The sequence below is a fragment of the Hypomesus nipponensis genome, chromosome 1, assembly GCF_054491055.1.
Source record: "Hypomesus nipponensis isolate SF chromosome 1, ASM5449105v1, whole genome shotgun sequence".
Classification (NCBI taxonomy): Eukaryota; Metazoa; Chordata; class Actinopteri; order Osmeriformes; family Osmeridae; genus Hypomesus; species Hypomesus nipponensis.
In genome coordinates, this window is record NC_140361.1 from 10,913,928 (window position 1) to 10,939,267 (window position 25,340).

At 48.1% G+C, this 25,340-nt stretch overlaps 1 protein-coding gene across 11 annotated transcripts in view; it reads right to left on the bottom strand.

The window, feature by feature from the left end:
• Positions 1-4,797: 4,797 nt before the first annotated feature.
• diaph2 (diaphanous-related formin 2) overlaps positions 4,798-25,340 on the bottom strand; it is a 319,038-nt gene continuing 298,495 nt past the window's right edge. For 8 of the 11 annotated variants that reach the window (XM_084690922.1, XM_084690925.1, XM_084690924.1 and 5 more), the window contains one exon: positions 4,798-8,306. In XM_084690922.1, coding sequence (XP_084547048.1) covers positions 8,242-8,306 — 65 coding nt within the window. In that variant the 3' untranslated portion in view covers positions 4,798-8,241. Of the gene's footprint in view, positions 8,307-10,550; positions 10,573-25,340 lie in introns of all 11 variants that reach the window. The other 3 variants (XM_084690930.1, XM_084690927.1, XM_084690926.1) reach the window with 3 other exon arrangements.

Sequence of the window (25,340 nt, forward strand, 5' to 3'; positions counted from 1 at the left end):
GTGTGTGTGTGTGTGTGTGTGTGTTTGGGCAAGGGGGTGGTAAGCCCATTCCAGCACCTGCTCTTCCGGTAAACAGGTTTCTGTGTGAGGGGGGGGGGGACAAGATGATTATTAGAGGGTTTAGAGTGCCAGAGAGCCTCCCTCCCTCTCTCTCTTTCTCTCCTTCCATTCCATCTCTCAACAGTGCATGGCAAGGCTGAATTAGTCCCCGCCAGTGAATAATAAGGCGCTTTATGAAACGTGACGAATGGTAGGCAGCTCTACATGAAATACCAATGAGGAAGCCGTAGCGGCGTGGCAACGCTACATCCGAATATCAACAGTCACCTTGCGCCGCTTCCGCCGCCACCCGCAAGGGCAGACCCTCCAGCTAGCGGAACACATGGCACGGCGCGGGCACACAGACCGAGCTCCCACTGGCATGTAGGCACATGGCAGGTGAGTGGGCACGTACAGGCAGCCTGCCATGACACATTGGCACACGAGTAGTCACAGAGGATGAAGGTGCCCGTGTGTCGGGTGTGTGTGTGTGTGTGTGTGTGTGCGCGTGACGAGTGGGGGAGGTTGTCATAGGTTGTGTCTGTGTGAGGGAGATGAGAGCTGGCAGTGTCACCTGTGTGCTGACATGCTGTGTGAATATTTACCCAACCCTCGGTGGTAGCAGTGGGAGATTGGGCGGTGAGTCAGTCATGTCGTCGTCTCCACCAGTTAGTCAGCCTCTTGATAACCCTGCAAACTCCAAAACAGGCTCCATTCAGAACTGACACTCAATCACGCGCCCACGCACACACACACACACACACACACACACACACACACCCATGTATGGTACATTGCAGTTGTAGCGTTAAGAACCAAACGCCTTGATTATCACGTCTCCTGCTCCTGTTCTCGGATACAATCTCTTCGAGCCAATCTCATATTTACCATTTGCTTTTCTTGGACCTTGTTGATTTGCGAGGTAAGGTTTCTGCGATGTTGCCTCGCATGGTGAGCGCGTCCCTGTTTTCTGAGTGCATCTACCTAATGCTCTTTAAGCAACAGAGATGAGTGATGGAAGGTCCTCAGGAGAGAAGCGATGCATCTTGGGCTCTCCTTTATCTCGCCTGGCTGTTTCACATCAGGTCATCCCTGCTGCTGGGGCAGTCACAGATAAAAGCTTACTTTGCTGGTGTGTTTGTTTGCCTGCTTGCACACTTTGAACCTTTCAGAGCAAAATGAGTCCTGTTCTGTTTCAACTGTGGCATTATTAATGATCCCGGGTTAGAATGCACGGCTAGCGATGATAGTAGACCTGAATGGTACTAGGCGCATGCTTTATTATTTCATGAATGCGTGTGCAGGTCAGTGTGTGTGTGTGGGGAGTATTAATAATATGTGTGCGTGTGATTTTGTGCGTGTGCATGTATTCTTTTGGTCTACCCTTTTATCTTGGTCTTTCACACAGAGCGAGAAAGTGAGTGCGTGCGTGCGTGAAGTTGTGTGTGTTTGCACATTCTCTGCGGGGACTATTTCAACTGAGGGCAAAGGCACAGGGAAACTTTGGGAGAGCTTTTATGTACTTTGGAGTGAAACGATCCTAAGAAAGCCTTTTATAAGGCCTCTTTTTATACGAGCCTCCACTTTCAGAAGGGCACTCACTCAATTACCCAGCTCCCTCCCTCTCCCTCTCCCCTTCAACCCCTCCCCCTGCCTCTAACCCATTCTTGGGTCTGCATCACTGCAGCTTGTGAAGGCATCGCCATGGGCTAAGAGCATGGACTGCATGGTAGTGGAGCAATGTGGGCCACATCAGTGACTTATGTCGTGAGTCAGCCATTTGAAACCAAAACGTTGAAGCATTATTTTAACAGTGTCACTAGTCCTTTAAATCACAGGGAGTGAAAATGTCCTTGCAAAACCCCATTTGTTTCCAATATGACTAGGCTAACTTAATGGGAAACAATGTTGGGACCAACTCCATCATACTGGAATGTGGCTCATTGTATATGATCCACCTCCCACAGCCAGATAGCTCACAAGTTGAAAGCTTCTCATCTATTAGACATCCCATCTCCCAAAAAGGATCTCTCTCGCTCACCTTTCTCTCTCTATCCTCTCCTCTCCCGCTTTACATCTGCCTCACAAAAGGGAGACTCTGACAAAGAAGACAGGACTCAGTGATCTGAATCAAATGACGAGAGGAGGAGGAGGAGGAGAGATGGGTGCCATGGAGGGAGGGAGGGAGGGACGGATGGAAAGAGGCTGAAGGGAGGCATGAGGAGGGAGACGTGGATGTTTTTTGACAGGTTGAAGTCTCCCCTGTGCTGCCCCTTACCCAAGCTGGGAGACACGTCTCCTGAAGCAGGCGGTGGGGTATTTGGGGAGGAGGGGCGGGTGGCTAGACACTACAGGGCCATGTTGTGAGCTTCACAGCCCCAGGGCTGACAGGGGAAAAGAGGCCAGATTGCTGTCTGTCGATCCTCCTGTCTGTCCGTCCACTGGGGATGAGCGAGAGGGCAGGTTGGGAAGAGAGAGAAGCCAGCAGGGAAACTCCTGGGAGTTCTCTGCTTGGCGCTCTGCTAGGATTCCCATTTTAGAGGGAGATTGAAGAAGATGGCTAGGAGACACACTGTTACAGGTTCGGTGTTGGCTAAAACTGGTTGTTTGCGATTGATGTATTCATTCATTATTTACATAAGAAACACCGTCAAGATGTCCTGTAATTACACTTCATTTCCTCAACTCATCAAATGGATGTCCACCGTCTCGGTTGTTTGATTAATTTAGATAAACAAGGTGCAACTAACACCAATCAAGCCAGTATGTGCACTGCTTGGTTTAACCTGTAATCTTTCAGGAGGCAACATGGCATACTTATCATATTTAACTCGGGTTCCATTTCTTCATGTCTATATGAAGAGCATCCACCAGGTTGGGCAAGGAGCTGTTTTTAGAGCACACACCTGGAGAACACTGGGAGGACATCTTTCAGAGACAGACACACACATACTTATCCAAACACACCCATTTATCAAATGCATGCATTTAGGAGCAATGCTCTACCGGGGGCTTCCAGACAGATTCAGCCCAGGTAAGAAGGGAGTCGTTCCTTCTAGCCTGGCCTTGTCTCTATAACCCTCATACCCCAAGTAGGTGGAATGCAAAACGCAACATAATGATGTTGTGTTCCCGCCGACAGCTGAGCTGCCTGCCGCCGCATTAGCGAGCGAGGTTGTGTGTTTACCGCGCTACAGAGGGAGAGATGGAGGAGAGGAGAGTGTGTGCGCGTGTGAGGGCTCGGCCCATCTCTCAGGTTCTGACAAGGCTATTTACCTGGGGTGTAAAAATAAAAAAAGCCCTGTACCCCACCCTACTGCCACGAAGCGTACCGGAGCACCGAGCTCATTAACAAACCAGACCCTCCCATACTTCATCCCATTGGTGTTGCAGCCCCGCAGCCTGGCACTATCCCTCACCCTCATTCTGAACTAGTGCAATTACACCAGAGCAGACAAATACAGCAGGGGAGGCTAATATTTCTAAATCACCTGGAAAGTCAGTGAGACAGAAAGAGCTGTTGTTCTTTGCTGCAGTGTTGCGGTGTTCTGAGGCAGCCACACAACTTGCCAGTTTACTTTCTCTGAGTGAAAACACCAATACAAGAGGTAATTAAATGAGTGATTGTGCTCCTCACATCTTTGTCTGGAGATCACAGCTTGTTTGGAGATGACTCCATCTGTTCTCCTGGCAGACTGAGATGAAAGCAAAGATCTTCCCTTCAGCTATGTGGAGAACAGAGATATGATAGAGATAGAAACTGAAATAGAAAGCAAGAGGTAGGGAAGGGAAGGAAGGGAGAGATTGATAAAGCTATAGACACCGAGGAAGAGATACACCGAGAGAAAGAAGAGAGGGAGAGCGTCCCAAGGGTTCAGAGATCACGCTTTGATGTCAGTCGCTGTCTGATGATGTCACATCTGGATGGGCTGTGGAGTAGAAGAGGGACGTGGCACGTGCGAGAACACATCATTGGGCCGTTGCATGTTAGAAGGGGGAGGGGTTTGGAGGGGTTAACACTAAGAGGCTGGGACAGGGAGGGCTCCTGTGTTCCACTTGATCCACACTCCTGGGAGCGACACGGCGCAGGCATGGAGGCAAACACAGGAGGCTCCACAGCCCTCGTGTTTGCACACTCACGCACACACAAAACCGCTGTAAATTACATAACCATCTGGACAAACACTGTCTGGTCTAATGGCACAACAACATTCTCTGCCTATTTCATTACACACTAAAAAAAGCTTTTTCTTTACTGATATTTAATGCGTTAAGTACAAAAGACGCTATAACATTTCCTAAGGCAAAACGTGTATGTCTTGATCACAAATCCTATTTGTGGCAAAGATGGGGAAGTACTGTACAGTCATACAGTTCTTCTTTGATAGTAATTTTGCTAAGCTGCCATTGGACTTGATGACATTATCAGTTTCTCTGTGACAGTGAAAGATAAAAGGCTATGATGTAGGGGCCCAAGATCTCTCGCTTTTATAGGTCTGAATACTCCCATTCATCAAACGCCGGAGCGCACTGCAGTGTCTAGGAGTCAACTTGGCACAGGTAGCCACGTCAATACAACTGCATTGTGTGAGGAATATGTGAACTTGACATAATAAAGCTCTTCTCATCTGGAGTTTATCCTTTGTGTGGAGAAGCACTAGGTTTAGACAATCAAATACAAATAATTTGGATGTTCGTAACTGATGTCATGCTGTTAAAGGAAACAATGTAAAATGAAAGAAGCCAAGCCACTCAGAATTCGGTTTGTATAACAAAGTGGTTATTATTTAGTATGATATTCCATTACATACTCTATGCAGGAACAATGTGCATAAACTTAACTTTTTTTCTCTTATGGATAAAAATAAACTTGAAGATGTTACAAATATAAATTGTTTTTAAGACAATAAAACACTCAAAAATGAAGCTGAGGGGTAGGCAGGGATAAGTCATTTTTAGATATGTTGAAGGGAAAACATTTACTAACTTCCATATTAAGATAATCTTTTTTCTTCATGTCACAAGAAAGTAATATAACAAATTAGGAAATAATTGGAACTGTGGCAGTTGGGAATCATAGCTTTAAACAAGTACTTTGCAAATAGTAATTTCAGTGGCAAGGTCTGAGCCATATTCCAAGGATTGAAATAACAACATTGAAATTTATTTTGCTTGCTTGGCAGAACAACAAGTTAAAGTGCACCACAAATAAATTCTGAACCTGATTTTCCCTATCAATTCCACTTGGCACCTTGCAGTTTCTCATACCCCTGCCAGCCCATTTTACACATTTACCATCAACATGAATTGTACATTACAATGTTTATCTCAGTTAGTAGAAACCACAGAAATGAGGAGGAGATGGTCTGGCCCATTCAGAAAGGACAGGACACACTGATGTGGTTCAGTCCACAGACTGCACAGTTCTGCAGCTGACCTATGTTTCTACACACAGACTACACTACCCTAGAACACAATGGGACAATTACAACACTCACAATGGGAAGGCTGTCTTCTATCAATAACAAAGATATTCTTCAATTATTAAATCAAATACAAATATGTATTTATTTTAAAACAAGATTTTTGAGAATATTTGCATTGAATGATGTCAGATCATATGTTCAATCACACAATTTCCTGCTACTGCAATGTATGTCCTTAGTATTAGATCTAAATACGGTTTTAACATTTGGCTAGTGTGGGAAAATCTAAGTTTCACTCTGTACAATCTGAACTATAGTTTGCTTTTGACAAGGGGAGATGTTTATCCCTTTTCATAAATACAAAACAAAACATAAGAACTGAGTATCCAGTCAGAGCTTTATAACACTTTCATGTTTTGAAAGAAAAAAAATGAACAAAAGAAACTTGGCACATAAAAAAACAAAAAAAAACAATTGATTAAAGTATGATAAAACAGTTTGTCAGTCAAATCCATTAAAAGAAAAACGCCCAGTACCCATTGTTTCACAGCAGAAATCTAGCATGCATTCTGGGTATGATGATGCAGATCGAATGCCGTGGGTGTCACTTCACAGCGTGCATTTGACAGTATGGGGATTCAGAGGAGACTTCCTGTTCTTACTGAGAGAGGAGTAAAACATAAAGGACAGAGCAACCCAATGCCTCGCGCAGAGCTACACGTTCCAGAAGGCTCTCTCGTGTCTGACACATTCCGAGCCATATAGAAGCCTCTGCATACATGCAGACGGTTACCATCTGTTTATTGTTTTTTTTTCTTTCTTTGACACGCTGAAGCCTATGTTGTCACATCTCAATGCATGTATGATCTTCAGGGGAAAAAATGACATATTCAGACAGCCTTGCAGCAACTGAGATGCACCTTGAACCGAGCGAATTGTGGCGATGAGTATAAAATCTTGTTGATGAGCCCATACGGCCTAGTAGAGAAGTGTACAGCCAACCGTCACATCACACAGACAGTTTAAACGAAAACTCTTGATCTAGTCAGCCCGTAAGTCAAGCACACCATTTCTTTTTTTTCTTTTCTGTCAGGCTTCGGTTCCGATTACGGCGAGGGTTTGATTTGTACACAGTTGCTAGCGGTGTTATGTTAATATTGAGACATATCACGTTATGGTAATGGTGACTCAGGCCATGAGCAGCTCAGCTGAAGGAGGAGGGGTGGAGACTTGACTTCCTAGGACAGCCACCATCTTGTCCACATTGGCCTGCAGTGTATCCCATTGGCAAATCTACCCTGTGGGGAAAGGAGCTGATTCACTTGCATCTCCTTATCCTCCTTACATTGAAGGGACATGACTGCTGTGGGCATTCTCTCCACAAAAATGCATAAATATGTAACGAAAGAAAAGCAAAAGTAGCCTGCTAAAACAGAACTGACTCCATTATTTTACAGTGATGCTTGGAGCTTAATTTTGTCGGCGTCCGGTGCTCAAACACATGCCTAAACTAGTCGCTACTAGTATGGGTTCTTTTTCTTTGACATGTCTGTTTCAGTATAATAAATTGTTGGATTATTGTGAAGTCAAAGAAGGTTGCGCTGAAGTTTGCAGAAAATTGTTAGTAGAAAAACCACAAAGCACTTAGCCATGACCCCGGCCTGAGAGTTTGTCAAAGCAACAGGGTCAGTTGCAGCTCCTCACAATGTGAAACTGTGAGAGGGGGGGCTTTTTACAATTCAGTCGAGCAATTGCTCCCCCTGAGAATGTGCCTCTTCTTCTGTAAGAGTGACTTGTTTAACGTGCTAGCATTAGCTAGCCAGGAGCTCCGACTGGCTTACCATTTGCAGGCTTCATCTTTGTTTCTGCTTTTTGTGAGAACAGTGCAAGAAAGACCCTGCCAGCCTATTCTCAGTACCCTGGCCAATAATAGACATCTGAGGAAAAACAGTGAAACAATAAATAATTCTCTTCCATGACATAGCCTAAGGAAATTCAGTCCTATGCTCTGCGGATCAATAAAGCACATTAACTGGGTGGAGCTCTACGCTTTTCTGAGATATGTAATCGATTGCCTGTGTATCACTGCGTCATCTGTGGTGACAGTCAAATTCTGGGTGAGTTGATTATAGGATGGAATAGAAAAACGCTTAGATGAATTGTATGAGGTTAATAGGATTGTATTCTGATAAGCTATCTTATGCAAGTTACAATAGGCCTACTGTCACTTTAAAATCTGGAATTGTGGACCGATGACAATAGGCATGACCTATTTTAGTGGCAGTGTTAGTATGGATTGGGTAGCAGATATATTAATTAAAAGTTAAATGATTTCTGAGCGACTTGTGTATGATAAGTCAATTTGAGAATAGCAAAACCCATCACTAACGTCAGCAATTCAAAATGTTTTGAAAATAACCAACGTTTTTGATGGGTCATTTACAAGTAAAGCGGTGAGAATGTGATGAATAAATATGTAAGGCGTCGGATAACATTGCTGTTCAGTGTCCTGTGTGTGATGTTCTGTTGTGGCTCGATCCCCTCAGGTCCATGAGGGTTCCTAGACGTGCCGATGTCCTCCAGGTCTGACCACGTGAGTATGTTTGAGTGTACGTGTTGGAGTATGCCAGTGAGTGCATGCAAGTTTGTTTTGTGTGTATGTGCGCGCCACAGTAGGTGAGGTCCCTTCCTCAGACATCCTCTGGGTCTCCCCCTCGCCGGCCTCTTTGGCACTTGTCTAAAGTCCTGTGGTAGGCGCTGTGGTAGACGCGGGCGATCATCGAGCCTGGGGATTTGCGTTGTGGCGTGAGCGGGACCTTTCCAGGACTGCACGGCGGTTGTCTACAGGAGAAGAGAAACGTAAAAAAAAAAAAAGGAGCAATAAGGAGGGAGGGAACAGTGAAGTTGGATGTACCCAGTATTCAAACTAAAGCTAACGCAAAATATAAAAGGTCATGGATTTAAAAAGAGAGAGGGAGAGAGAGAAAGAGAGGGAGGGAGGAGAGGGAACAACAACGAGCCAGACCAGCTGATTGAGAAGAGAAGCAGGGGTGGATGGAGGAGCACTGGAGGGTGCAGGGGTGGCTGTCTGCTGTCATAGTAACTCTACTACTGAGCACCTTCCCATGGTCTGACCTCAGTCAGACCACACGCTGAGGGGAGACACTTAACACACGCACTCACATACCCACGCACACACACTCCTGAAGAACTAAAGAGCCAGGAAAGAGAAGCACAAAAACAATCGAAGGGGCGGTTAAGAAATAGATAGAGCAGAAGGTAGAGAGAAATGCATAAGGAAGGAGGAGGAGGAGGGACAGAAATGGGTAGCAACAGGCTGTACCATTAAGCATGGATAGGATCCCTCCATAACTGAAACAAATAGGCTACTCCAGTCCAACAACACTGTAAATAGAGTTGGGTTGGTTGTGCTCTGGTGGTTGACCAACCAGTCCGCCGGTCCTATGGGCACAGTCTGGGTTTGCTCTGACGCCCACTGTGGAGTCACACCAACACCAGTCCCATCCTTTTGGGCCTCCCCAAAAAAAGCTCAAACAGGTGGCAGGTGTAGGCGGACCGTTAGGAAGCGTATCCATGGAGATGGGCACACCCATGCGGGGCTCCCTTGGCTTGCCGAGCGTGCCCATTACTCAGTACCAGCTGTGGGGCGCCAGGCGTCCTGGGCTGGCCGTTGTTTAATGGTGCCAGCGCCATCCATCACGTCAGGTAATGAGCTGAGAGTGACTATGATCGCCGGGCACACACTATTTCTCTCTCTCACACACACAAATTCTCTCACACCGATCCACCCACAGATTCTTTTCCACCCCCAAAACACACATCACACAGTCTGCTTCAGATCAGGAGCACCGCGGAGATGGAACACAGAGACTGACCAAGAATCACGGACGTGCTACTCTAGTACATCCTCCCTCCGCCTTCACATGTCACATGGGTGAAAGCTGGAGCTGGTGACCTCCGAACTGTGCATCCTTGAGCAGTTCAATCTGCCGTCACCCACCGCTTTTCATCTGCTCCCCATTCACAACTCATCCAAGCCTTCCTCTCCGCTCGGGGCCTGATCTACACTCCCTCGCTATTCCATGTGAAACAGCATCCAAGCTTACGATGGACACAGAGCCAAAAGGATCCGACTTCAAAACCAGCTAGTCAGAGTCCAAGGCCCACCTCTTGCCATTATTTGCAAGTCTAATCTGGACGACCTCATTTCTTGAGTTAGCCCTGCCCCCTGACCCCCGGCCTATCAGAAGCTTCCTGAGGCTGTGCCTGGAGAGCAGACAGCCTTCATATCTCAGGCACTGCTCAGCCAGTATACATTACAACTGCCAGGAAGAGGAGAGATGAAAGGGGAGGAGAGAGACACTACGAAATTAGAACAAAAGATCAGTAGATGGAGGAGGCATTAATACATAAAATGCTTTCATAAAAACACGAACTGTTCAAATGTGGCTTCAAAACCCTTGCAGACAGTGTTAGGTCTATTTTATCTGATAAAAGGGCAAATTAGAGGACCAGAAGGCCTCCTATATAAGTGTGATTTATGATTCTATGTCATTTTAAATTTAAAATATGTTTTGGTTCAAAACTCTTTACCTTGACCACACTTGAACCGTGGGTGGCAGTACTGGCATTTAGGAAACAAAGTCAAATTTTGTACAAAAAAATACTGGGTAAAAGGCTTGGCTAGAAAGTATTTGCCGCAGACCCACCACACTGAATACCCAGGAAAGCTTTCATACAACATGAGCGTGGGAGAGAGAAGAGGGAAAGAGGCCGGTAAACTGAAGCTCCCGTTAGAGAATCCTTGAATGAGGAGCTATTTGCTTCTCAATAGACTTTTCAGTTTCTATCTGCAGGTTTATAAAAGGCCATCTTTCCCCCCACATCAATCTGGCACAACAATTGAACTAACAGCAGCCATTTCTACTGGGAGAAGAACATTACAGCTATCCTCTACAGAAACGAACATTCCACGACACACACAAATTCACCAGACAACTTCAAGGGTATTCTAGCACTGATCACATATCAGTCTACTGCCATTGGTTTTGATGGCTTCTTTACCTGCTTCTCCCAGAGGCGACATCTTTCAGAGTTAGGCGCAGCACAGCAGCGGGAGAGGAAATTGACAAAAGAAGAACAGCATTCCTGGTTACAGTGGGGACATGTTCTGCTCTCCAGAACTTAATTAAACACAAACGCTGGGCATTGTTTTTCCAAGTGTTAAGCCTGCCAAGGGGGATGAGCAAGGAGTTATGTACGTACACACACAAATGCAGACACTCAACACACACACACGTTTAGGGTACATCTCAATGATCTGTGCTGCAGGGGAACGGTTTCAATAGGAGAAGGGTTATATAGGACGGAAGGAAGACGCCAAGACTACTAAGTAGCTAAACGACACAGTGCAGCCTTTCTCTGATTGGCTGGAATGCCTCCAGTGAAATGTCATTTCATGTGATGATAGAACGATAGGCCTCCCAGTGTCTCTGGTGCATTCCCCAAAAGAGATTAAAAACCATAATGGCTTTTGTGTTACTGTCATCTTTGGCTAATTACATGGAATTACATCATCAGCGAGGCCTGTGATCCGAATGAAAAGCAAAGCTGCCAGTCGTCTATCAAAGCCTCCGCTCTCCCAGGAGCCCCTCTTTGTCTGGGCCTTGCTACATAAACAGGACGACTCAAGGATGATAGGACGTCCCAGTTCATTACCGGACCCACACGCTGGACCTGCCCCGAAACATGCCCTCTTTCATATCTCAGGGTCACAATGACATGGGTGTGTAATAAGCGGACCCCAGCCCTTCATCGTCATAACCGCACGTGCCACCCATCGAGCAGAACACACCTGCACGCCATACTTCCATATTTCCACGAGACAAAATGCAATATAGGTGATTACATCTGGGGTGTGCCTGATGTCAACACGTTGTGTTTAGCCCGGCCTCAGTGAGAGCATGGTGAGTGACTGCAGCCGGTGCAGCGGCCTCTATCTCCCCCTCTCATCTCTCCCCCTCTCCCTCCTGCCAGACTGAAGGCTGCAGAGTAATGGCCTAGCGAGGCCCGGGAACAAGATACAGACTATAAATGGGATGTAGGGGGGAGAAAAGCTATTTCTTGGGGCTGTAACTTATGAGATGGTGGGAGCAAAACTGGAGTTGCACCAAACAGGGACCCTCCTTCAAAAGACAGGAGAATTCCTTTGAAACGGGCAGGAGAGAAAAACCAAAACAGATCTCTAAAAGGTAACTTCTAGTTCCGTAGAGAAAGAGACAGAGAGACTGAGATAGAAGGAGAGCAGGGAAAAGTGGGAGGAGTGAGAGAAGGAGAGAGGGGGGGGCAGAGGAAGGAGTGAGTGAGAGGGTAAGAAGCTGTGAGAGGGAGAAAAGTTGAGGGGGGGAGTGAGGGAGGGAGTGAGGGAGAGAGGGAGGTCAGAGAACAAGGGGAAGTGGCGAACCCTTTGGAATCCGATACACCATCAGTGGGTGATGGATAACTTGGGGATGAAATGTATACACACACACTGCATTAGAGACGATTAAAGGATCACTAGGACCAACTGCTTTGTATCATGTGTGTCGGCAAAGAGCCTTGTGCATTGTCCCTGACTCTCCTCACTGGACTGGAACTCTAAACTCCAGACCACATGGCCAGCAGCCCTGTCCCCTTCGTGTCCTTTATTTAACTGGACTTTTGAAAGGCGCTCAGCTTGTGCTTGTGAACGTCCAGGAGGCCCTCTGTGTTGCCGTCTGTTAGGAGCACCAGCACGCCACGTGTGTGTGGGGGACATGGGAGCGCGTCCCTCTGCGTGGCGTGCTGCACCAACACATCTGACGGGGGGGGGGGGGTCGGGGGGCCCCGCGGCACTGATGTGGTGGTGTTGATGGGCGCGGCAGCGGGGATCAGAGCGGTGTGACGGAGGGAAACACAGGCCGAGGATAAACACGCTGAGGCAAGACGCTGAAATTCCCCTGTCCTCTCTCTTATTCTCCCTTTCTCTGTCTTCAAATCTCTCTCTCTCTCTTTAGGCTCCATCACTCTCATATTCTCTCTCTCTCACTCTTCGTAAGTCTCCATCATTCTCTCCTCTGTCTCCATCACTCTCTGTCCCACTCTGTCTCTCCTCTTTGTCCCTCTCGTTCTCTCTGCTCACTTTTTCCCCTCTCTGTCTTCCCCCCATTTCTTAAACAAGCAGCCACCTGATTTGAGGATGTTTACAACAAGCGACGGGACATTCGTCAAACCCCAAACTGCTTAGGAACCACCATGAAGCCTCCCAAACATGCACACAACATGGAACGTAAAGCAATGCCAATAAGATTGGTTTGGCGTTTAGTATTCAGGCTTCAAGTTCAAGGATTGGCAGCTTGCATACAGTGAACTTAGACAAAGTGCGTCAAAGATTCCAGTTTGTTGAGACAAACATTAGGGTAATTGCATTCAAAGCAAGGGAAATCATAACATGAGAAATGAGAGGTGGCAGCACGAGGGTGGAACCGAACCTGAACGTCTATCTAGCGTCTTCATCGCAGCGCTCGCTCGCCACAACGGCCCCGCTCAGTGCACGGCGACCTCGCCGGAGAGTGACCCAGATACGCAATGCATCCATTCTGCTGCGCCAAACCCCCACTGCTCCAAGCCACCTTCAGGAGTCCATTAAACTTCACCCGCCCCCTCAACCCCCTGCCTCCGCCAGTGGACTTCTATACCCTTATTTAAAAGGAAGCATCTTAACTGATTTTTTGCTACAGGCCTTGCTTTGCCCTCCGCTGCGCCTCCCCCCCCCTTTCTCCATTGTCTGCTCTCTCATTTTTTTCTTTCTCTCCCCCCCCCCCTCCCCAGCCACTATGGCTGAAAGGGGAGCTGTGCCTGAGAGTAATGTCTCCTGACAGCTCAGCACACAATACGGCACAGGAGAGCTGGAAATCACTACACATGTCCATAAACAAATGCTTATTTTTAGAGGAAAGAAAAGTACTAGTTTATCTCCTCGGCGGGAAGGCTTTGACAGGTTTGTACTGGGGACAAAACAGCATAGGGAAAGACAGAGGTTGTCTTTTGTGAGCGTGTGTCTCTCTGTTTGTGGGTACGTGTTTGTGTGTGCGCCAGAGTATTGTAAATGTTGAGTAATCTCAGAAGAGAAGTCCAAACTCCTTTCTTTCTTGTGAAGCCTAGCATGTGTTCTTTCTAACAAGCTTCCACTTGTGATTGAAAACAACAAGCTTGACAGGCTGCCGGTATGTCTGATTTCTCATTGGGCTTCTCCCATTCAGAAAATCCCCTCCAATATATGCGATGGACTTGATGCCTTTGCCACGGAACGATGCTTCCTGGCATGGCTGGTGCTAGGGGGGCACCCAGCACCCCAGCAAACAGCCAGATGAAAACAGTTAGACGATCGATCCCTGCCAGAGGCCAAAGTTCCATTCATGATCACCTTCTCCATGGCAGAATCTAGAATCAGCTTTCAATATAAATGTGAACTACAATTCTTTAAAATTAAAAAATTAAAAAGTCTGAAAAGATACTTTAACTGAGCGTGTTAGAATTGTTCCAGTCTGAACGATTGGCTTTGCTTTATAGCCTCACAGAGAGTCGCCTGAAATAAACAAAACTAAATATAAACTAACGTGAGCCGAGCAGTGGGCCTGGGGGGCGTTAGTGTGGACACTACGCCGATGTGCATGGGAGTTCATTAGGAACCTAAGCAGATAGCCAGAGGGGCAGGCTGACACCAGGGCAGACACAGATGGGGTCTATGGCAGAGGCCTGGGCCTTCCAGACCCCGAGCCAGGAGAGCGGGTAATCCATCAGGCCCAGCAGAGGGGCGCCCCAGGGAGCCCAGCGATGATCCTCCAAGACTGATTGGTGCTGGACGGGAGGCCTCGCCCCCGGCAGAGCAGACATCATGGCCGGAGTCGCTCCAGCGAGGCCCTAGTCGGACCATGCTGAGCCAAGGCACTGACCTGCTTCAGCTTGGCTCGGCCCTGCTCGTCCCGGCTGGCCCTCCTAGCGCCTGTCGTCCACACTGCTGCGACTAACTGGACACATGCTATGTACACACAAAGTGCTGCAGAATAGGAGCCAGGCCGTGGTGGATGATAATGATATAGTAGGCGTGCTAGGCATCATTCGCCTCCATAGACACACCCATACAGTATGCCACACAAAATGTACAGCACATCAACTCTCTCTCTGGGAGCTCCACACCCTATGCATTATCTCTCACCATCCATCTAACCAAAGTGTCAACACAGACATCTTGAGGCTTGCCTGTAATTAAATGCATAGTGCTCTCCAGTACATCCACCCAGGAATGTATGTATGAAGGGCAGACTGCCTGTATAACCAGGCAGGAAACTAATTGTTGTGGACAAGATGGGCGGCCGTCTGCAGCTTAAACCAGGCTATGATGATGAGGTCGAAGACATACTCCTGCCAGCAAGGGGAAATGAGAGGGGGAGGGGGGGGGACCGCCTGCCAACCCAACATGCCGCCGCCATGGCAACCCAGATGACTGACAGGTGGATAAGTAGACTGAGAGATAGTTAGACAAATGGATGCTAAGATATAGCTTGACAGACAGATGGGGGCGTAAATTGATGGTTTGGCAGCATGATAAGGTAAATAGACTGATGGATCACCAAACAAATACAGGAAGAAAAAAGGGGCCGGCTTGCGGACACACAAAAGCCTCCTCTTAGATAGGAAGCCAGATAGGAAGATAAACACAGATGGATCGTGTTGATACACGCGGAGAGGGAGGGATCGATAGATTGTTTTATTCCATTTGTTTGCCAAACTGAGATATTTGATATCGTTGGTACATCACACATCAGCTTGAGCAAATGCCCTGGGTGAGAGAGACTCACATCTCAATCTGGATCCCCAGTCAATCTGCCTCGTGGACCACTGTGTTGCACGTCAACACTTTCTGTGTATAGGAGGGGGGGGTGCTCTCATAAATCTTTCCTTGTAAACTCCCAGGAGACTGACACATATGCATACGAACACTCAACATGACAAGAGGAGAGAGCCCTTTCACTTTAGCCAGTATAAATCACTGGGCAATGGGGCGTTGGGCGCCATTACGATGTCTTAACCCCTTGGCCTTGGGACCGGGGCCGGAGGGCGGTGGAGGCAGAGAGTGGCAACCATGGAGTGCTATCAAAAGACTGATTTTGACATTTCCCAAACCAAGATGGCCCCCCTTTTCTTCATGACTTCAAATCCCATCAATGATGTCAGCATGGGAGGAGAGGGCATGTGAAGGTTTGAAGGGAGGGCATCTCCTTGACGGAGCAGCGCCTTCTCTCTCAGCTCCTTGAGGGACTTTGGGGGCGAGCGGAGACAGCCCTGAGTAGTGTTGCAGGGCTTTTAATAGACAACAGGGGCCCAGAAAGCATGCCCTGTAGAGGAGCTGCATCTCTCACTGTCTGACAGCCCCCAGAGGCCCAGCCCTGCAATGACACCTTCAGAGTGCACTCTGCAATGACACACACACAGACACAGTGCATGCACACATTTACAGACGCTGAGGAAAACCAGAAGGCACAGTTTCAACCCCAAAACACGCTTACACCCACCTGACAGGTGCAACTCCTGCATTGCATGGGAACGATTGGACGAGGGACTAACTGGGGAAAAGGATTGGCCAGTGACGTCATGAGGAAGCAGGAGCAGGACTGGGGCAGTTTGAGAAGGAGGGCGACGGTGACCTATGTTATTTGACGGTGACGACAAAGTGGCCCTACCTTTGACTTACAGTAGCAGCTGTGGGTTTTAATGGTAACTGTGTTACTAATTCAATATCGGTCCCTCTTTTTTCACAGGAAAGACAAAATGTTCTGTGTAGTTGGTGGTCTTCCTGCCTGATATTCCGCTCAACAATAGCATGCACCTCTCAAAACATCTTCCAGAACCCGCTCGGACCTCCCTCCCAGGCCTTATGGAAGTAAATAAATGATGTTCTTGTTTATCATTTATTTATTTATCCCTCTTTTTAAGGAGTTCTAAGCACACAAAGAGAGCAGAGAGGAGATCCGTGAGGTTGCAAGCCTTACTTCAGCTTCCTCATAAACATCAGGCCCATTTGGTGGAAGACAACACCTCCCTTATCTAGGTGGGCTCAGAGGAAAGAGTGAAATGCCGCTCTTTTTCGTAAATCATTCATCCGCAGGCTATCCCTCTTGTGTACAAAGCAGCCAGCTCTTCCATGGAGGGTACGCGCTTCGCTTCCTCGTCGTGCTACAGTATGTTCCAACACTGCCAGTGTGACTACCAGTGGGAGGTTGTGTGCGTTGGTCTAGGCTTCCAGCAGGGCCCGGGTGGGGGTGGCATACATGCCGTGTCAACAGACCTCACGATACTCAGGAGAGACCAAGGGGCTTGCCACGGAATTGTTTTTGTTATTGGCGACCTCAGTTCACACTTGCATTGGGCTTTCACTTTTGTTAAAGAGCTATGATTTTGCATTCGCAGAAGCCTTTTGAAACTGGAATTCTTTCAAGGGGAGTGGAGTCAACCATCCATATGCACAGCGGCTGATGTGGTCCGCTGTCTCTCTGTAGGAGCTCAATGGGATCTGTTTCCCTTGACTGTGTCGGACACTCTGTCGATAACCGTTGCGTGTGGAGGTGAAGGCGTGCATCAACTCGTGTGTGGACGGGATTAAGGTTGTGTTCGACCACACGCATCAACACATCCTCCCAGACGTCACGGACGACAATGGATTTCTCCTTAAATGAAAGATTTATCCACTTCCATTCACTTATTCATCAAGGAAGAGGATTTTTCCAGCAAAGAGGCCTCTCCGGAGAGGTGGCACTCACATGCCAGGCCGGTCGCCACTCTGCCCGCAAGGTTTTCAATAAAACAAGCAAACAACACGATTCCAACACGGATAAATAAGTGATGGTTCCTGAATAAAGTGCTGTACACAGAGCTTCACCCCTGAAACCTCATCACTCTTTAATGGGGCCTTGCTGGGCCCCGGTCTCCCCCCAGCAGGATTCTGGCAGAGAGGCGGCCGGGGAGGCGAGAGCGGGGGTGTGTGACTACGTGTCTGAGGTACGCTCTGGTTGGTTCAACACGACGGCGTCGCCACGTTGGTTAGGATCCCGCGGTGTCTTTTTAAGGATTTACGAGGTGATACCGCCGTGGCGAGACAAGCCATCACCTCTCCCTGTCGGTCTCACACCGCGAGCTCTCTCTCCATCTCTCGTTCTTCCCCTTCTCTCTCTCTCTGTCTATCCTCCATCTTCATGGTTCTGCTCAGGCTACCCCTTCTGTCATATCCGGCTTCACAGCAGTTTGAAGACGCAGAGTGGATGGCTAGCCAGATGCTTAGGCATCTGTCACAACAAACTATTGTTAGCTCGTTTTTGATGAGATTTACATGCAAAGAAACCATCAAATAAGGAATACCTCTAAGGGCTGGGGGGAGAGGATCTAAGGTAATCTCCCACACCTGCTTGCCTGAAGCACTGAGCTCGAGCCCCTGCAGGTAGGACACACACACGTGTACGGAAAGGAAAAGACAATTTAGAGAGCGCCAAGTCTGCACACTGGAACTGCATGTCGCGGGAGCTTTACCCGTTTGAAACCCAGCACACACGCGTGCAAAGCACGCTGACATACAAGCGTACACGCACGCAAAGCACGCCCGCGCGCACACACAGGGGCTGTTCTGATTAGAACAAATGGGTCAGTCATCTCCCAGCCAGTGGCACTTTGTGTGCGCTGGACCCAGTGGTCCTGCTGCTCTCCAGTCTCTCTCCGCTTTCTGGGCAGTCATGGCCTGCGGCTACACACCTGTGTCCTCGCTACTTCCTTGGGATCAATTAGCATTAAAGTTTCACACCCAAACTCCCCCTCTGTGTGGGGACATGGTGTAGGCTGAAGGGGGCTGCCGAGGGAAAGATCACACACACACACACACACAAATACCTAGATTGCTCTTTTTGCTGTCCATCAAAGGAGTAGCTGTACCAAAGTATCAGCAGAGGAAGAGGGAGAAAGATGAAAAGAGTGAGGGGAGGGAGAGGGAGAGAGGCAGCCAGAATCATGGAGATGGAAACAAAGAGAGAGAAATAGAGAGAGTGAGGGGGGGGAAAGAAAGTAAATCAGAGAGAGAGAGACATCCAGAGAATATACTAGTGAGCTGTATTCTAGGCTGGCTGATTTTACTGCTCTGCCTCCTCATCAGTTCCAGTGAATTAATCCCAACATGACCTTGCTAATGGTTTCTCCCGACATGCTCAGAAAAACTGATTGAACTTCCGACTGTATCATTGACTCCTGGAAAGAGTTACTGGGAGACATTGAAATATGAGAACGGAATAGTGAGGAGATGAAAGTGTTGGAGGTTTCAGCTAGCCAAGAGCCCTGCGTGAACAGTTTCTATGTGGTTCTGAAGCACAAACAAAGACCCTGAGACTGAACCTGAAAAACAAACTCGAGCGAAGGTGAGAGAAGAGACCTAACTTAAAACAACATCTCCATGCTATCTAGCTAGCAGCATGCAGACCTAAACTAGCATCTGTAGCAGCGGTTTCAACAGGTCGACGAGAGGAGCTACTAAGAAGCCCAGTACTACAGCCTTAAAACCCAGGAGGAGCCTGGCCCCATGTGTGTGTGTTGGGAGAGAGCAGAGAGGGCAGCTGTACCTGCGCTGCCTCTCTGCCGTCTCCTGACAGCGCCCTTCACGTCACAGCACGGGCCCCAACATCAAATCTGACAGAAGTGCCCTCTACGCCACATCACCCTTCTGACACACACACACACCTGCACACTCACAGAGAGAGAGAGAGAGAGAGAGAGAGAGAGAGAGAGAGAGAGAGAGAGAGAGAGAGAGAGAGAGAGAGAGAGAGAGAGAGAGAGAGAGAGAGAGAGAGAGAGAGAGAGAGAGAGAGAGAGAGAGAGAGAGAGAGAGAGAGAGAGAGAGAGAGAGAGAGAGAGAGAGAGAGAGAGAGAGAGAGAGAGAGAGAGAGAGAGAGAGAGAGAGAGAGAGAGAGAGAGAGAGAGAGAGAGAGAGAGAGAGAGAGAGAGAGAGAGAGAGAGAGAGAGGCAGAAACAGGAACAGACAAAAGAGAGAGACACACATAAGCAATGGGAAAAGTTGTTGATGTCCAGACGCAAAATTGCATAGTGTGAGAAGAAACCCCTGACACACATCACACACACACAGACATTCCCCCCTCACTGGCAATTAGCAGAGAGAAAAAGACAAACACACACCAGCACCCTTTGCTGCTGCCCGGCAACCCAGCCACCTAGCCTGACAGGCATCAATATGGATTCCAGCAGAGAGTCTGCCAGACAGACGGGTAAACAAAGAGGTCGGACAAAAAGAGCGGGAATCAAAGGCAGAGCAGGGACCCTATTATTCCCCAGAGCAGGAAATCATTTTCTAGCAATTTGTGACTCATTTTGGACTTTGTGCAGGGGTGCTATTTGTGACTATCTAGGACTGCCTAGGGCGTAGGGGGAGGGAGGGACGACTTAACATCTCCTCATATATCGAAAATGTCAAATAGTTTGTTCTTCCAAATGTCGCCAACTCCAGAAACTTGTTGGCTAATCAGCATGTTTGTTTCTTCGGGGGCCTGTGCAGAGTGAAAGTCCTGCGGAGTGAATTGATGAGATTTCAACTTGGGCACAATTCCATTTGATTGATAGAGCTGGGGAAGTAAAGTGAAGCTTTTCTGAACCCCCCCCCCCTTTACCTTCAGAAACTAATGTTCTTTGTACTGTATTTCTTCCAACGCTGCACCAGAATTCCCACCTGTGTGAAACTAAAACCCTCATTATATTCAATATCCCGATGCAATCGATGCTCAGCTACAAACGCATGCGTTTTCCTACGGAACTAATTAGTGAGGAGAAACATATCCCAGGTTCACCTGCCTTATTGGGAAGTGCTCTCCCTTCCTCTCTATCATTCCAGCAGGACCCCAGGATATAGCCCAATTGCCTGCAATCCCCCTGCTTAATTGAAATGAAGTTAGCTGACCTTTGTGTAGCTCGCAGCCCCCCCACATCTGCCCCCCCAGCCCCTTTCCTTCATTCCCTGAGCCCACCTCATAAATCAGCCCTGTGAATCGGGACGCGGTGATAGTCGCGACCTTTCTCATGACATTTGGGGCTCGGCGCGTCCTCCTGTGGGGATCACGACCTCCTCACAGGCACCTCTGTGCCCACGCAAGGAGCGTAATGAGGTACGCGGGCAGCAGCCGGAGAGTAGGTAAGTAAACAGACGACACGGTAGCAGAGAGGACACATGTCTAGTCCAGATGAGATGAAGGGGGGATACCTGGAGCTTGTTCCAGGCCAGTGGAAGATAACCCATCTGGCAGAGTGGACCCTCCGTGCCACAACCACATGACCACATGACACCAGGACGCCATCTGAACATTGAGAAAACTTTCGGGTGCGTGTCAGAGAGTCTAACGGTGTGAGAAGATGCTAATCCCGGGACTAAGAAGGACAAAAGCAGCGCCATCCAGGGTAGTACACCTTCCTGTGTGTGTGTGTGTGTGTGTGTGTGCGAGCACTGTAGGAAGAGGAGTAAAGGTCTTCCTGTGACTAGTCTACTGGGATTAGGAACATCTGCTGGACCGGCTGGTCCTCTGCTTAACATACTCCTCCTCAGTGGCCTCAGAAGACACACGCACCACACACACACCGAGACACACTGTACATACACACATGTACAGTGGACAGACGAATGTATGTATAGACAAACACACAACGTAGTTACTATGCGTGAAAATAGCGTAAATTATTGGATTCAAAGACACACAAGTTGAAACATTTGAATATGCCAATTACACACCCACTCCCCAAGCTTTCCCTGGCATACTCTTGCTGAGGGCATCCACACACCCCTTCATCTAAACAAGGTACATCACATCTAACGACTAGACATGATTTTCCCTCCCCAGGGAGTAGGAAACAACACAATATCTGGTTCGATGTCGAAGTGAAACTACGTCCAATCTGCACCAGATGCTCTTCACAGAAAATTAAAACCTGTTTATTATTACTGGGGGGAAATGTCATGATGTTGGCAGGCCTTACCTCATCCACTCCACCCCCTCCACCCCCTCCCCCTGTAGCTTTGTAGGGATTTGCACTGGCTAATTCCCATATCCACGCTGTCATTTGCTCCAGAGAGACAGCCGTGCTTATTTCCCCCACACACTACCTAATGAATTAAAAGCCTTGAATCCGAGCCTGAAACACACTGTCGGCGCGCCGGGAGTGGAGAACTCAGGAAGTAGCGTGTTATGTCGTCTCACCTCACATAATCATCTCAGGAAACCCAAGGTGATGGGCTTACAAGAGCCCTGAGTTCCTGCTCTCTGCGGTACTGCTGGGCTGTGGGGTTTGTTTTTGTTGGCCTCGTGTTCCATGCATCAAATCAATTCATTAAAAGACCACGTCCATCTTACTGTACACCGCAACCAGCTGGCAAGGATAACCACCACGGCCACACTTGTGTATGCAAAACACAGGCACACACACACACACACACACACACACACATGCCCCAGAGGTCTGAGGAGAGAGTAATCTCATCACATCCTTGGAGGAGAGGAGGGAGAGGCCAGTGCCCTGAATGACCTCCCCAACCTCTGGAGCACTTGGCTAGGCTCCCAAGAAGGCAGGGACTTGGCAAGCATCCTCCACCGCTCTGTGTAATGATACAGCTTATGACAGACTAGCCTAGCTACCAGGGCTGGGGATGCTAACGTTGCAACAGCTACAACTACTGCTTGTATCGCAGCGAGGACGGCAGCAGGCGATTAGGTACAAACATCTGTGTCAGCCACTCCCAGAGCCCCCCAGCTCTGTCGGTGGCATGACAAAGGTAGATCATTTGATTTCAAGCACACACACACGCCAAAAAAACAAGGGCAGAGTTTTGAACATGAATACCTCTCTCCTTTGTCAGGTCTTGCCGCTTTCAGCGCACGGCAAAAGGAGAGCGTATTGATTTTACTTTCCAGAGAAATAATACTGAAGAGAAAAGGAACAATAAATAAAAGCAAGAAAACCAGAGAAGGAAGGGACGGAGCGAGCGGAAGAGGGAGGGAGAAGTGGGGAGAAGAATGCAAGGAACATGAAAAGCCTTTTTCCCCCCTTGTTATTGGTAAGCAGCGGTGAAGGCAGCGCTGAATAAAAAGGGCATCAGTGTATTCTTTTCTGCCCATTACACATACTATCCTGTATGAGTGTGTGCACCAATGCACCTGTAGGATATACATTGATTTTCCCTGATATTGAACCAGATAAGCAGCACCTAAGTACCTCCAGAGCAGCCTCCTGTCTCTGGCCATCACACACACTCCAGCCCCAAATTGATGGATCTCACCAGGCTCTCTTGCACTTTATCCCCCTGCCATCAATCAATTCAGCCAGGGAACAGGACTGGGTATGTGTGCCACAAACGGCACAAGAACACAAATGAGACACTAGGAGAGAGAGAGATAGTTAGAGATAGAGATGGACAGAGAAGGAGAAAGTGAGGGAGGGGAAAAGAAAGAGAGACCAAGAGAAAGAAGGAAACTGAAAGACTCAGAAGGAGCGACAGAGTCAGAGAGACAGAGACAGAGAGAGACAAAGAGAGAACATGAGATGGAGACACAGATAAAGTCATACCAGGCTGCTGGAGCCAACACAAGGGCAGCTTCCCTGATTAAAAATAGAACTGGCACTCCGGATAGAATGACTTGAATAAACACATGAAGAGAGAACCCACAGACGTTCAAGTGGCTGTGGCTAATTTGATAGGGATCCATTCTGACAGAAAATCAACTTTTAATGAAGAGCCATGTGCCGGGAGAAATTAGCCATTACCCCGCGGAGCTGGTATTAAAAGTTTATAAATGACAGTAGTGTTGGCGGTGATTATGGAGGAAGGAACGGGTCTGGGGAGAGGGCTGCCGTTTATACCGGCTGAGAGGCTAAGGAGGCGGAGAGCGGAAGGGGGGATTAGAGAGGAAGAGAGAGAGAGAGAGAGAGAGAGAGAGAGAGAGAGAGAGAGAGAGAGAGAGAGAGAGAGAGAGAGAGAGAGAGAGAGAGAGAGAGAGAGAGAGAGAAAGGGAGAGAGAGGGTTGCAAGAAAGTGTTGAGAGAGAGAGAAAGGGGGATGGACGAGAGGGATGGGGAGTTGGACGGAGGGAGAGAGCTAAAAAGAGTGAACGGAGAGAGAGAGGGGAGAAGAGCAAGAGAGAGAGAGAGAGAGAGAGAGCGAGCGAGGGGGGAAGGTGAGGAGGGCCCACGTCTGGCTGGCTGGCTGGCTGGCTGGACGGGTGTGACAGCAGAGCGTGACAGGCGCAGGGCAGAACAAACCCGCTTCGACGTCTGGGCTCCTTCAGTCACTACTCTGATCAGATACAGCAGGACAGGAGACCATATGGGATGGCAGAACGTATTCATCCAATCACGGCTTCACATATGGGGTTGAAGCTGGAGAGGAGGGCCTGATGGCACGCGCACTGTGTGTGTGTGAAGAAGGGGGGGGGGGGGATAAACTCAATGTTTCCAGCATGTCACAGGAAATGACAGAGGAAGTGAGAATGCCGGTGCAGCCACCAGAAGTGTGGCTTATCTCCTGGAAGCTACAGACTGTGCTGGAGAAAGAGGAGGGGGTTTGGGGAGCACCAAGACATGACTGCTGAACTCCAACATGGCCCTATAGCCAACCCAGACATCAAAAGACTCGCTGACAACCCATCAGCAACAACACAGCCAATAGGGTAATTCTCTCATAGAAAAAAAGCTGTTTTGTTGTTCCTCCCAACTGCTCTCAAATTATTTGTTTATCCTCTTAAAAAAAGCCTAACCTCCGACTCCGTCTTCCAAATGACACATTAGAAAGGGAGGAAAAACACATTAAAACAAAATTATTAAATAAAGGCTTGTTGGTATAAAAAGTAGGCGATAATCAGGCTGTCTTTTCCGGGGCCTCGGTTAAATGCAGATTAAGGCTAAGCTGCAGAGGTGAAGGGCCTGGCGAATCGAGCCCCAGCACACCAAGCCCCGGAATAGAAATAGACATAATCTCACCAAAGCCAGATTTTTGAGGAGAAAAGGATATGTCTACTCCGCTGCCAAGAGCCACTGTGAACCCTTTATAACAAACGCAAAGAACGTTGCACTTCATTGAAAGCAGAACCGATTTGCTTAACTTCACAACACGCGCGCCGACGCCCGATAAAAGTGTCTCCCCTCGACTGCAGCAGGCAAAGATATTGTTATCCACTTTGATACTTGCCACCTTGCCGGCTTATTCATTTTTTTCTTCCTTTTTTTTTACAGATACAAATCAGTGTAGGGTCATTTAGGATTAGATTACAGTACAGTTGTTCTAATTAAGTGGATTTGTCAGTTTAGGCAGTTGGGGGTGAAGAGGAAGTAGTAAGGTTGTAAGTGACCTTACCCTACCTTTGTTTATTATATGGGACATTTGAAACAATGCCTCTCAAAGGGCGTGTGATGACAAGCATGCCAGCGGTGCTGAAGCCCTAGCCCGACATGAGCCCAGAGATCTCAGGTACGTTTATTTTCTGGCACTATCTGACTGTGACAGATAGAGATAGTGCATTTTCTGAGGAGGAAAACTCCACACTTCATGCAGTCTGTGTAATATGAGAGATGTGTGGGCTATTTGAAGACTGGATGAATACCAGCCCTGTGTCCAAGGCGAGATAGCAGTGGCAGTGTGAATATTGCGAATATCCACCATACCTCTCTTCCAAAGACTAAACAATACACTTCAGTTTGTCAGCTTAAGAAGTAGCTGCATCATTTACAGTTAATATGCAATGTTCTAGAGGTTATA